General features: G+C 31.6%; 1 protein-coding gene across 10 annotated transcripts in view; it reads left to right on the top strand.

Annotated features, from left to right (window-relative positions):
- The window catches only part of Arb2a (ARB2 cotranscriptional regulator A), a 420,978-nt gene that overhangs the window by 178,352 nt on the left and 228,565 nt on the right, over window positions 1-14,061 (top strand). For all 10 annotated transcript variants that reach the window (XM_063245345.1, XM_063245343.1, XM_063245337.1 and 7 more), the window contains one exon: window positions 8,060-8,278. In XM_063245345.1, coding sequence (XP_063101415.1) covers window positions 8,060-8,278 — 219 coding nt within the window. The remainder of the gene's footprint in view (window positions 1-8,059; window positions 8,279-14,061) is intronic.

The following is a 14,061-nucleotide window of genomic DNA, read 5'->3' as shown; positions in this document are numbered from 1 at the left end:
TCATAATTTCTTGCATTTCACTGAGAAGTCTGTATGATGGATTTGACCCCATGGTGTGACATATATTTTTAAGAACTGTTAGGTAATTATTACTTTGGTTTATCAGAAGTATGACTTGTTGATTGTCTCATATTGTAACTTATATGCTATTACTGTGTCTTTGTTATTTGAAGGAAAACTAAGTTGTGATTAAAGTAAGAAAATAACTATTTTTAAAGGAAAGTCTATTTCCTCCATATTTTTGGTTCTTAGGCTACTTTTTTCCTGAATATGCACATTGTGATGCAAAAATGATTAAGCCAATATGAATTTTTATATGTTTCATGTATACCAAAGGGTCACAGATGGCAGAAAGATTTGTTACCATGAGGTAGTGTAGCATTTTGTGATTATAAAATTAATCTGTCTCTAAATCTGTTTAAAGAGTTTTTGCCATCTAATGAGCAGTATAAATTATTAATATTTTCATGTTCTTAGGGACATTCAGAGCCATAATTTTACCAACACAGCTGTTTGACCCAGTGACATCATGTTTTGCATATTTTTGCATTTTAATGAGCTAGTCATTTAAAAGGTTACAAAGAAACCATAACTCATAAGTAATTAAATTATTTAGCAGTATGAGAAGATCTTCTGACATAGGTGACTGTGGGAAGGAAATCTCATAGCTACACTTAGTTGCACCTGTTTGTTAGGTGGTAGTTGTGTATAGAAGCTTTTCTCTTACATTTGTAAATGGTGTTATTTTATAAAACACTCACTTATACAGCATGAAATGCACACATACATACACAAACACGATCCCAAACAATACATTTTTATTGTCATGGTGTAAATTTTGAAAACTTTTGATACAACCTCTATTATAATGTACCTTTAAGGGTTAATCATTCCTGAAAGTCTAACTACATTGGTCTTATAATGATGTTCTTCTTTTTCTTGAAAAATAAAATAACTCAAAACAGGCATTTTACAGATTTACACCCAATTCTGATTTAGAATTTTCCACTGAATGGAAATATATTAAAATAAAAGATGATTCTTCTGTATGATGCAGAGGTATACTCTTAAGTCTGCCTAGCACAATGCTTAGTAGATAGTAGATGCTTATTAAATATTTGTTGCATGAAATCAATGTTTACTTCATTGACTCAGTGAATTCTTAGAATCCTTTATTAGGTGTTCATCCTTACAAGTGGATTCTAAAACCACAAGCAAAGGGCTTATATATTTTTGAAAAAAACAATGAAAGTATTTTAAACACATGATGAAACAAAGAAAAAGGAAAATGAAAGTGGCATGTTTTAAGATATATAAAATGTTTTGTAAGGATAGTTCAAAAACAAGTTTGACCAATAATTTAAAGTATGTTTGTAGGTATATAATTGGGTCAAAGAGAAAAGAGTTTGAAAGAATGTGCCTACTTGTGATGTTTGATATCTATGATATTTGTGTATTTTTATAAAGGTTTTACTATGAAGTTAGGAGAACAGTGAACTTTATTTAGCACTCTTAAATTATAAAAGTATAGCTAGCAATAGCACAGTACAGTTCATAAGAGAAATTTGCACATCCAGGTATGATACGGGTCGTGCAATAAAGATGTCCAGAGGGTTCCCTAGAACCATTTAGAGAATTTGGTGTGAAAGCTAGTTAAAAATTACTGTAGTTTTTAACTTTTATATGTATATATGTGAATGTCTATGTCATTTTATGAGATTAGGAAGCGAAGAATAGGAAAAATTTTCTGAAGCTATAATACTAAATCAGTTTCCATCCTTGATAGTGAATGATAATTGTACTTATTTTGTGGTGCTATTGTGTACTTACAGAAATAAGTTAATCATTAGGAGATAAATTTGTAGTTTCAGAACATAGTGTTCTTAATCCTAAAAAAAGTTAGAAACAGAGCAGGTGATAATATGGGCAAGTGCAAAGTGAATGTTTTAAAATAAATAACAGTTGAATGACCTGAGATGTCAGAACTGGAGACAGGGGTGTGTGTTTGTCAATATATCCTTCATGTTTTACAGACTCCTAAGGGAGCAAGCGAAGATACAATTTCACCTTTTCTGTGCCAAAACATTTTAATTATATCTTCTTCCAACTACAGCGGTTCAGTAACCAAGGAGCTGACATTGATGCATGTGTTGATAAAGCTGCAAACATTCAAAATGAGATTAACAAAGATTTTGAGCAAAGGGTGACAGCTAATTTTGCACAGTATTCTGCATCTAATTCAGGCCCACATAATAACAGAATATTTTATAACTGTTTTGTTATTCAAAGGGACTTTCATGATGCATTTATGTTTATGTATATCTTTAAATTATACTCCAGAAATTGTTTTATGGCTTAAAACTATTTGCATCTGTGTTGTAACTGTGAAACATTAAAGGGTTACTATAAATTGTTTTGTTTTTTTGTTCTTGGAAATCATTCTTGGAAATCTTTGCCTGATCTTACTTAACACTGAACACTCTACCTAACAAAGGTATAGAGATGGCAAACGTGTATTTTGTTATTATGCTTAGTATGCACTACTAAAAGGGCCAATAAAGTTATGTGCAATTTATTTAATTAATAAAACTGTAGATTCTTTATATTCTTGAGATCCTTTGAGCACATTTCAGTGTGTTTCTTTTCTTTTCTATTCTCTATTTGAAGGCAGCTGACAATCTTCTTTCACTTTTCTTTTTGTTTGTGAAATTTTCTTTCTTGCTTGCTTGCTTTTTTTATCCACTCACTTCTCCATCTGCTTTCACTTTTGTTTGCTTGGGCCGTCTCTCATCCCAACTTGATAATGAGGAATGCAGTGTGACCCTGACCTCTATCAGCCCATGCATGACCTTCTGACTCTACCATATAACCTTTGACCTTCTCTTTGACAGCTTGATTAATTACCCTGTGTTATGATTTATGAGTAAGTGCTATGTAAAAATAATAGACAACAGGTGGTCCCCTGAAAATTTTTTGTGGCATGTTTTCTTTTACTGACTAACTTGATGAACTATTTGAAGTTGGGATCCTAACTGGGATAAACTATATAGGTCCATATTATGATTTTTCTTTTATGTACTATGAAACATAGCATTAGAATTCAGGAAGCTACAAGTTGAAGCATGATGCTGGTGAACATTTTACAAAATACCAGTAGGGTGTTGTTACCTAAATACACATGGAGAAAAGCACAAAAAAGGAGTCAAGTGACATTTCAGTTGTTTCAGTCCCAGGTCACGTCTTGAGAAAATTGCTGAAATAATGGAGGGGGCATTTTTCAAGCAGAGCTGCAGCTCCAACAGCTATGTTTACTTTAACGCTTCACTAGTGACTTCTGATTGGTTGTCATGACCTCATCTCACTATTGCACCTAGGATATTGCAACAGTGACATATACATACCCCTCCTGTGAAAAAAGATGAGAGTAAACATAACATACATCTTTCACAAAAGATGAATGGACAGTGGTTTGTCTATTTTAGCCATGGGTAGATGCTATATAAAGATAAAATACTTTAGGTTTCATTTCCCTTGAGGATGAGCACCTATCTTGTTTCAAACCAAGTAGACAGAATGTTGAACTTGAAAAATTTGATTGATAAATCTATGTAAGATGATCTCTTGCAGAACTTTGTCCAAAGACCAAAATGGGTAGTTCTATAGGTTAAAGGATTCCACTGGAGAGGCTCCTGACCTCTCCAGTCACATGTGACTGCAGTATTAACAGGTTAATATGCAGAACCAAATACTTTCAGCTGATTTTGCATGTGGCCAACCACAAGAAATTTGAAAAGATGCAGAATTTGTCCCTATTTTCTGTTCTCCTTACAATTTGTACGTAAAAGTTAAGTTAACTTAAATAATTCTTTAGGTTTTGTTTCCCCCATTATCATTTGTGATCAAGTGTAATCTGATTTTGGTCAGTCCCTTTTTAAATTTATCTATTTGCAAATTCTTACTGATAAGCGCATTTCTGTTCCGATTTAACTCTCTAGCAAGTTTTCCCGCTTAGTTCTGTGAATTTGGCATCACCTGTCTGTTTTAGACCTGAACCAAGCCAATATTTGCTGATTGAATGATAAACTAACTATTGTTTATTAATATGTTCATTTAGAGACTCCAAAGTAAAGAAGGGTGAGGCTGGGGCCTGTATATTTAATTTACAGGAAGTACTTGTGCTGAATAAAATGCTATGTCTAGTAGTAAATTTTTGAGGATTTCTTATTAAGGTTACATTGTTTACACAAGCCTCAAAATTAAAATACAGTTATATATACAAAAATATAGAAGGTGGGATGAGTTAACTCTTACTTTTACGGTATCTGTCCTCTTGAACTAACCTAAGAGTGATCAAACCTAAGAGTTAATTAACAACTCTGTGTATGCTTTGCCTATTGAAATATTGGATATTGGATTTAGTTTGAGTAAATCATTATAAAAGATGCTAAGAGTTTTGTTTATTTAGTTGTAAAATGTTAGATAATCAGTTTTATCATGTTTATTTAAAGATAACAGAAGTTTCTGTGTGTGTTTCAATGGCCTACCTTATCATCCTGTTTGAAATTTAGCATGCTTAAGGAATAATTAAATATGAAAAGAACATCTCAATATAGTTTTAAGATTTTAACCCTAAATTATGAAGCATTTTTTCTTAGAGTGGTAGCGAACAGTTCTTTTATGATAATATACTAACTGTGTTATCTTATCTTGTAGTTGTATAGAACTTTGTAGACACATTCATTAAAGGGCGTATTAGCAACTTTTTAAAACTTATTTTGCTGTGTATTTAGTGAGGTAATGAGAATAAAATTACTTTGAAAAACTGCATTGTGATTTTTAAAGATGTAATTTTTACTTAAAAGTTGTTTGCTGAATTTTATTGCTTTCATTCTTTAGTTTTTATATACTAATGATTATATTTCAAAATCTTTTTACCTTACATGGGAGTTTTTTTGATGTTGTGATGAGAAAAGGTGGAAGAAATGAAATTTTACTGTTTATCTGATGTTGATCCAGTGTAGGTGGAACAGTTTATTTTGTTGCATCTTCTTTCTCTTCCTCACTATAAAATGGATATAAATGTTCTGCATGACTATTGCACCAATTATATTATCAGTAAAATTTTAGTTGAAAAATACTAGTTTTTATGGAATGGTAATTTAATTTTCAACAAAGACAATTACTAAGAATGAACACTCATTTCTGCAGAAAATCTTCCTGGACAATTCTTATGATTAATTAAATTGGTTGTCAAAAATATCTAAAAGATAAAATATTTTCCAAATAATTTAGATGTTCAAAGAGAAACATTCATTTTTTGAAATCTAAATGATAAAATTTTTAATTTGTTTATATCGTGGTCATTTAAAAATAGAATCATTTTCTTCTGTTGATGCTTCAGTGAAAAATTGACACTTTTATAAAATCTAACAAATGAGTCATGTAATTCTCAGTTACATAATCAATAATTTAGACAAATACTACCTCCTTCATGATTTATGTGTGTCCATTTTTTATAATCTAGACTGGACATACCAAATTTCAAAGTCTATTTAAAATGAAGTAGGGACAACAGTTTTAAACTGTAATTCCTAAAAATCAAAGTAAAAACTCAGGACTGATATTATGAAAATATTTATACTACTTAAGTTATGAATTGGTGTCACAATTTTGTAATTCTGGTAACTATAAACTTTGCTCAATATGGCCCTTTATTTGGAAGTCATTCAATATGCAAAAACAGTTCTTCTCTTATATCAGCAAAATTTAACTTTGTTACCTTAAGTTTGAAATTTTTGGTGTTATTACAATATAGTATAATGTTCTTTGCAATTTAAGAATTGGACCATTCTATTTGGGATTTGCTAGCTTGATCTTGTGTATGAATATGAGAGGCTCTGTGTGTGTGTGCGCGCGTGCATGTGGAGACATATGGATGTATGCGCGCGTGTGTGTGTGTGTGTGTGTGTGTGTGTGTGTGTGTGTGTGTTTAAGTTCCATTCACTCGGAGAAGGCAGGGAAGAAACATGACAGGAGACCACTTACTCATGGTACAGCATCTAGTAAGGAGGCAATTTTCTTTTTGGCCTATGGTGACCTTTTTTGAGTATGTTCCTTACACCAGAGACAGTGTGCTGAATGCCTCTATTGCACCCTGTTTAGCAGAGTGCAACAGTGTTCTTTAACTTACTTTTGGTGGGAGGAGAAGTTATAGCTGAAATTTGAGAAGGGCGTGAAAAGTTGTAAGAGACACAAGGAAGAGGGGTAGGAACTTCTTCAAAATGTGATTTTAATAACTACTCAAGTGTGTCCAACTGTAGAAAATCACCAAGTGACAATCTGTCTACCTGACAGTGATCACAATGAATTACAAGACTTTTGAATAGCTATACAGATTAGAATAAAGCAGAACCAAATAAAATATCTTTTGTTGTAATACTTTTGACTTACCAGCTGAGAAACTTTTTAAAAAACTCTCTTGTCCTTTGAAGCAAAATGTTTAAATTAAGAAATTTGTAAAGCATATGTAAGTCCTTCATGAAACACATTTATTTATATAAAAGTTTGATTTGAACATCTGTTGAAGAATGTGTGCTATTTTGTTAATCAGTTCTATATTATTATATAGTATTCACATACATAAGATGACTAACCAGTTCTAGTACTAAATGTAGAATTTTACTTATCCTCAAATTTCCAAGCATCATGCTTGTAGACAATAGTATAATGTGATGTGACGTGAAATTTTAAAGAATCCCAATGAAGTTTGGGAGCAGTTTCCCAAATTAGCTATAGAAAGAGCCAACCACCTGCAGCATTGTAGTGTATTTAGCAGTGAAGTAATGGAGTCCATGCTGACATTGGTTTGTTTTTACTCCTTTCGTTATTGAAAAATCTTTCAGTTGATTTGGCAAAATAAGTTAATTAAATAACTAATTTAAATTTAAACCTCAGAGAAGATTCTATGGAAATACCTTTGAAAGACTGTACTTTTTAGTAAGATGGGTATTTTATAAGCTTAATTTTCTACAACTCTTACTTTTTATCATAATATATAACATCTTTAAGTTTGACCTTATAGGATTTTACAAGGACATAATCAGAACACCCACAATACAGAATTGAATAGAACAGACAGATATATAATAGCTTCAAAAAGTAGCATTGCACGTGCTTGTCACTGGTTATTGTTTATCCTTTTCTGGTTTCTCATGGTTAGATTGTTCCACCAGTTATAAATCTCAAAAGTTTTCTTAATTATAACCATAGGAATGTTTGCCTGGTTAGAAATAAATCAGATGGGAGAACATATGTTTTAAAAACTGAAAGAAAGCCTTAATGAGTTCAATAAGCTATTTTTTAAACTTTGGAACTTGTAGTTCCTTAAATAATATGTCTTAATAAAGGGAAATTATTATAGTAGTTTCAAAAATGAAATTTCAGGATTAAAGAAATGTTTCCATGCATCATAATAGAGTATTGGTTTATTTTGTGTAATTTGTCAAATGTCCTGAAAGATGTGAGTAAAATCCAAGATGCGCAGAGACTATGTTTCTAGTAACATAAACATGTGCATTTATGGAATGTTACATCAGATTTATTGCTTTTAAATTGAATATTCTTTTTTACTGTTGAAAAATTTTAAATGCTCTCTAAAGACAATTGTAAAGAAAAATCCTAAAAAGTGTAATTTGAATTGTTAACTTCAATTTCAGTGAGGTTGTTTTTACAAAATACGTATTATAAATATTAATGTGATTTGAAAGTATACTTTGATCATTATTTCACTCACATTTAGGGCTCTGAGAGATCTGAATTTTTAATTTAGGATTTATAATATTTATGTTACAATTCTTTTTGTTCTTGCTTATTTATATATTTAACAGAAACAAGCCATTTCAAAGGACTTTTTATTGGAAAGCTTTAAGCCATAATTTTCCTAAAGAAATATTTTCTATAATATGCAACTACATTAAATTCATAAAATTTTACAAATTTTACTGTGAATTGAAATGGATTCTAAGATTAATTTATGGTACATTCTTTTATCTCAAAACAGGAAGGATATGGAGTAATAGTACTAAATCCTAATGAAAACTATATTGAGGTAGAAAAGCCGAAGATACGTGTGCAGTCAACTTCTGATTGTGCAGATGAACCAGCAGAAAAAAGGGAAAGAAAAGATAAAGTCTCTAAAGAAACAAAGAAACGACGTGATTTCTATGAAAAGTATCGTAACCCTCAAAGAGAAAAAGAAATGATGCAATTGTATATCAGAGTAAGTGAGATGACTGCTTTCTTTTATTATTTTTTTACTTTATTTACATTTTATTTCATGTACAGTATTTTGTTTATTTCTTTAGTAAACCTAATTGCTTAGATTTTTAACCATTGATATCCCATACGTATCTACTTGGATGAAATATTTTGGTTTGTTAACTGAAAATTATATAACAGGTCATTTTTATTTCATTGTGACATTTTATAGAACTGTCAGATCAGTTGCTGTTTCATGCTATATCACATGCTACGTTAAGAAAATTTTCTAAATTAATTTTATCATATGTGCAGAAGGAAGAAAACTATCCAGTCTTGGCTTCCCAACATGCCATTTCTTTACGGTATTATGATGGTTTTCCATAGGAGAGAGTATCTGTAACCTAGTAATTCTGAAACATATTAACTGCTGAATTAATAGCACCCTGTTAAAAAGTCTTCATCTTGGGTGGTAAGTTTTACTGGAGAATGATTTGTTTTCAAATGAGCAGCTATCCATCCATGATGTCTAACTTCTGAGGGAAGATAGGATGAAAAAGAGTAATTAATATCTTAATAAATATTTAAGCTAAAATAGTTCAGGGATAGTGTAATGAGGGAATTCTTGTCCTTTGCTCTTCTCTTCCCAGTGAGCCTTTGCACTTTGTAATGCTAGCAGCATGAGATCGTTACAGCAGTGCTGTTCAAGGATATCTGATTCTGTGGGGACACAAACAGTTGTATTTGCCCTTTGACATATTCCTCGTGATGTACATACTGTGCATTATATAAATGAGACAAATTTGTGCAAATTTTAAGATCCTTATTTTGGATGCTAAAAGTTTAATTTTAAATAGTAAGCCATGCTAAAAATGCTACTGAGTAAAGTAAAATAGTAAATTGATAATGTTCTTCAAAAATGAGCCACTCAGAACATTTAAATATAGACAGGTCAACTCTTAATAAATTACACTACAGAATAGGAATAATATTTTAGAATATTCAACTTGAGATAGTTTCTCATTTGGGTTAAAAGATCACTAGTGAAATATTTCCTCCAACCTTTGATGGGGAAATATGTTGCCTTCTAAATTTTTATTTTATTATATTTCTAGTAAAGACATAATTATTCTGATTTTTGGAATTTCACTTCACAAATTTGAGAAATTTAACTGAATCAAGTTATGAACGTAACATGTAAATTCCTATGATCTCCAAACTGTGTCCTGACAGATTAGCCAAAACTCTCAGTGGGATGAGTTAAACAAATTACAAAATTTAAATGTTCACAATCATGTTAGTATTTAACAAATGTTTATAATTATTCGATTAAGAGTTAATGTGAGTTTGTTTTAATGTAGTCATAGAACTTTTCTTTCCTCTGATTGTGTCAGGATCAAGATGTCACCTTCTCCATCAGTGGTCCTAAGCTTTCTGCTGCAACTATCTATGACTAAGTTAAATTTTTAAAAATTACTTCCCATACTCAGATTTCTAAAATGAGCTTTTTAAGGTCTTTGAAATACACAAATTATAAAGACTTTTCACTTGTTGATGTCAAATTCAAAGAAAAAGTGATTTGACATATTAAGGTTTTTATTCTTCTTAAAGTTTCTTTTGTCTATGACGTACAGATTTAGCATGTACCTCAAACATCTGCCTCTGGATTTATTTCTATTTCCTTTCTATCTTGTCACCATGGCTTTGATTTTTTCTTTTGTTCTCTTGTATGTGTGCATTTTCTTTACCCTGTTTTTCACAATTGCTTCATTTATCCCTGCATCTATTATTTTTCCTTACACCAAAGGAAAAAATCCCTTTATGTTGCTTCATTAAGGCACGCTCTCTTTCTCTTTGTTTTTCTGAAATTCTTTTCTTTCCTTTGCCGTCCTTGTTTTTACATTTCTTTTTCTTATATCTTTTGCTGCTTTCTTGCTTGCTTCAAGTTCCCATTGAAAGCGTTAAAGATTAAAAATAGACTCGTATACCTAACACAGCTTTGTATGTGTTAGTCTCAGTTAATGAAATGATTGTTTTCTTAACAGTTTTTCTCTTAAAGTCTGGAATTGTTCAGAATAACAGAGGTTTGAAATTCTTCAAACATACTTCTGGATAGTAAGTTTAGTTCTTTAGTGAGAAAGAGGAGAAATGGTTCTTGTTGTGTGAAATGTTACTTATTAGGTAATTTTGATCTACTCAAGGAACGTCTTTTTCCCTGTACATATCTTCAGATAACAAATGTTGACAGTTTAACTCAAAATATAGAGTATGATAGGGACAAATTAGCTTTTAGTCATATGCTTCTCAATTATTTCATTTGAAATTCTCATTTATTTCTTAGCAGCAGCCTAATTTGGTAGGTGGATCAAATCATTTTATCCATGTTTTGTAGTTAATGAAATTACTGCACATATGTTTCTCTATGTGAAAATAACTAATGAATGGAAAACCACGTGTTAAAACCAGGACTTACATTTATTATAGATTCTTGCCCCCTTTCCTCTTTACTGCATTGTTCTATCAGTTGAAAACAAAGTGTGTATCTGAAATATGAAAATTAACCTTACACAATAAAGGTATTAAATGATATAATAATACATGATGACAACAGAGGTAAATGTCTAAACAGTATATGTTCTCACTTTATTAGATCATAATGTTGATCTAGACTTATAAAGGAGGAGCCTTAAGCTCAAAAGCATTCAGAAATTTCCCTAGATCATCAGATTTTATTGTAAGCTCCATGAAGGCATCTGTGGTCTATACTGTTCAGTGATGTGCCTTCCCAGCCTATATAGGAGCTTCCTAATAAAATGGAGATAAATTTTAAATAAGATGATGGAGCCAGTATTAAAATCCTAAACTTTTCTACCACAAGTCCTAAGTTACTAAAACGTGGTACTTAATTTTCTGAGAGGAGCATTCAAACATACCAAAACAAGCACCAAACCTTATATTATTGTTCTGCCCAATCCAGTGGCCAGTATTTCATCCCTAAAATTAATATATTTGGTTTCATGAAATAATCCTCTTAGTATGATAACATGAATTTATTTGATACATTGATCCATATCTGAATATATAAAACCAGAATATCCTGTTTTCATTATCACTGTAGTCCACTAAGAGTAAAAATGGAAATGTTTTATTCTGACCTAATAGCATGTCTATTTTACACATTTGCTGTACCCTCTACATACTTCTGGTTTATGGAGTTTGTAACTTTGCTTTATGTTCTTCCCCCATTCCAAATTCTACCCATGTTGTACTGTTCATCTGAAACTTCGTGGCACTAAGACACGTAGAAATAATTAGGATTATTCAACTTATGTGGATTTTACCACATGCTATACTGAGACATTGCTAGTCTTTTTTCTCATCACTTTATTAAAATTAACAGTTTATCTTTTTTGCCCTTGCCTATAATTCTTTGAGCTAGCCTTATATATTTTGGCACTGCATGTCAATCCTTAACAATAGCAGATATGAAGAACCTTTTGCAGTAGTGTGAACTTACTGTGAGAGAACCAGAAACTGATACTAAACCAACTCAGTGGAATTTAATCCACTGGACAGAGACTAAAGCAAAAAGATTAGCCCTTAATGTAAAGATACGCAGAATAGGAACCAGCAACACAAAAATGAAACTTATTTAAGTAGCTAACTGGAGGATAAGAAGTTGTTTTCTAAAGAAAAAGAACAGTTCATAGAACTTTAGAGATTATGAGCAGAATGTAGGCAAAGGGACTTTGATGCTAATCTGTGTGACATTCAGTTGGAACTGTGTGAGCATCTCTTTCCTAAGCTCAGCGGTATTGGTGAGTTGTGCTGATGGGAAGTAAAGATGAATTAGACCCAACAGGTAAAAGAAAACAAAAACAAAAACTACTGCCGAGGATGCAGATGGGGAAAAGAGTTACATGGCCACATCAAGACAAGTCCAAATGTGGAAGAGACATTTACAGAGTGGGAATCTTGGCAGAGCCTGACAGTACACATTGAAGATACTCAAATATTTATGGATTGATTGCTTGTTGACATCTATCAAAAATCTTATTCCTTAACATGCAAGCTATTTTGTGGTGTCTAGTTTTCTGAATGATTTTTTAAGAATTCATTTGAAGTTTTACAGTTGTTCAGAAGCAGCCAATTTGGATAAACTGAAGCTTTCTTCTAGAAGATATTTTGGATGTCCAGAATGGGAATGCTTGCAGTATTAGTGAGGGCTGATAAATGTCACCCTGTCTTGTCTTCCTGTCTTATACTGATGCTGTGCTGTTGCAGTCATTTCAAACCACTATTTTAACAACTAAATTTATTTATATCACAAACAATGGCTGTTTATTTAGATTTTTTCCAGAATAGGTTGACTATTCCATATCTGAAATTTTGAAATCAAAAGTGTTTCAGAAAGCTGGATATGGTGGCACACTTCTGTAATCCAGCACTGGGGAGGCTGAGGCAGGAGGATCACTTCTTAAGTTTGAGACTAGCCTGGAATATAAATTGAGTTCAAGGTCAGCCTGAACTGTGTAGTGAAACCCTGTCTCAAAAAGTGTTTCAGAAATTGAAGGTTTTTAGGTTTGGGGTATATGGATAGACTTAACAGTTGAGCATTCCTAATGCAAAAATCCAAAATCTGAACTACTTCAAAATCCAAATTTTTTGAGCAACAAGTAACTATATATTCAAATACTTGAATGTTCCCTTTCCTTATTATCTAGTAAATAGCTAGCTTTCAACTTATGCAAGTATGTAGTTTACCCAGGCAGCTATAGAGCAGAACCCAGGCCTAAAAGTTCAAGATTAGTAAAATATAATTTTATTTTACTTACTAGGTGTACATAAATAGAAATGACTAACTAGTGGATTATGTAGCACATTTCTGAGGCATAAGTAACAGGATAAGAGATCAAAGAACTTACTCTTTTGTGTAGCAACTTTCCTTAACTATGAAATAATGTACTTGCTGGCATATATTATGGCTTATTAAGGGGATTGATTTGGTCTAGGCAATAAACATCATGTCAGACATGCCTGGCAGGAAAACCTGCTTAATATGTTTTGTAATAAGATGGAATTTTTTGTTCTTGAAAACATCTGCCAACTGAATTCAAGAGTGAAGACAGAAAATGTCATCAATTTAGTGGTAATCCTATAAATTTAGTTTGTTTCTGAGCAACACATATCAAGACACACAAAATTCCCAGTGTTATTCACCACTGGTTATAGTACTTTGTAAAACGAAGAAACAAAAACATTTTATTTTTATATAATGTGTTAATTAATTCATAATGAATTTTAATATTTCAACTGATAAAATTTTAACAAGCATCTTGCCAACAGATCATTTTTTAAAGCATCTGTTTTTTAATGTGTTGGGTTGAGAACTGAGTCAAATGGCTAAATATGTACATATATTCCTTTAAAAAACATATTTCTACCCCCCCCCTTACTATGGATACACTATTTCCTTCCATGGGCCACCAGGGGCTGCTGCTGTTCATACTGGATTTTGCTTTTCTTCGAAACTGAGTGTGTCAATCACATTACCGCTATAGCTTCCCTTCTTTTGTAACTTAAAAGAATCTTTAAAAATTTATCTGGGGAAAAAGAGGTTAGGGTAGTAATTTAATAATCAATATAAAAATATACATTACTATTGTGAATTTTTTTTGCATTCTAAGGCATTTCTGTTTTTCTAAATCAACTTACAATCTGTACACATGGAAGGTAAATTATGATAATGACTACTTTTACTTTTTTTTCTAGTGTATTAACAACATTGCAGAGATAGTGTAGAGG

This window comes from Cavia porcellus, unplaced genomic scaffold (genome assembly GCF_034190915.1).
Source record: "Cavia porcellus strain 051 isolate PalLab524CR breed Dunkin Hartley unplaced genomic scaffold, mCavPor4.1 scaffold_2, whole genome shotgun sequence".
NCBI lineage: Eukaryota > Metazoa > Chordata > Mammalia > Rodentia > Caviidae > Cavia > Cavia porcellus.
This window is presented reverse-complemented; position numbering and strand designations above follow the sequence as displayed.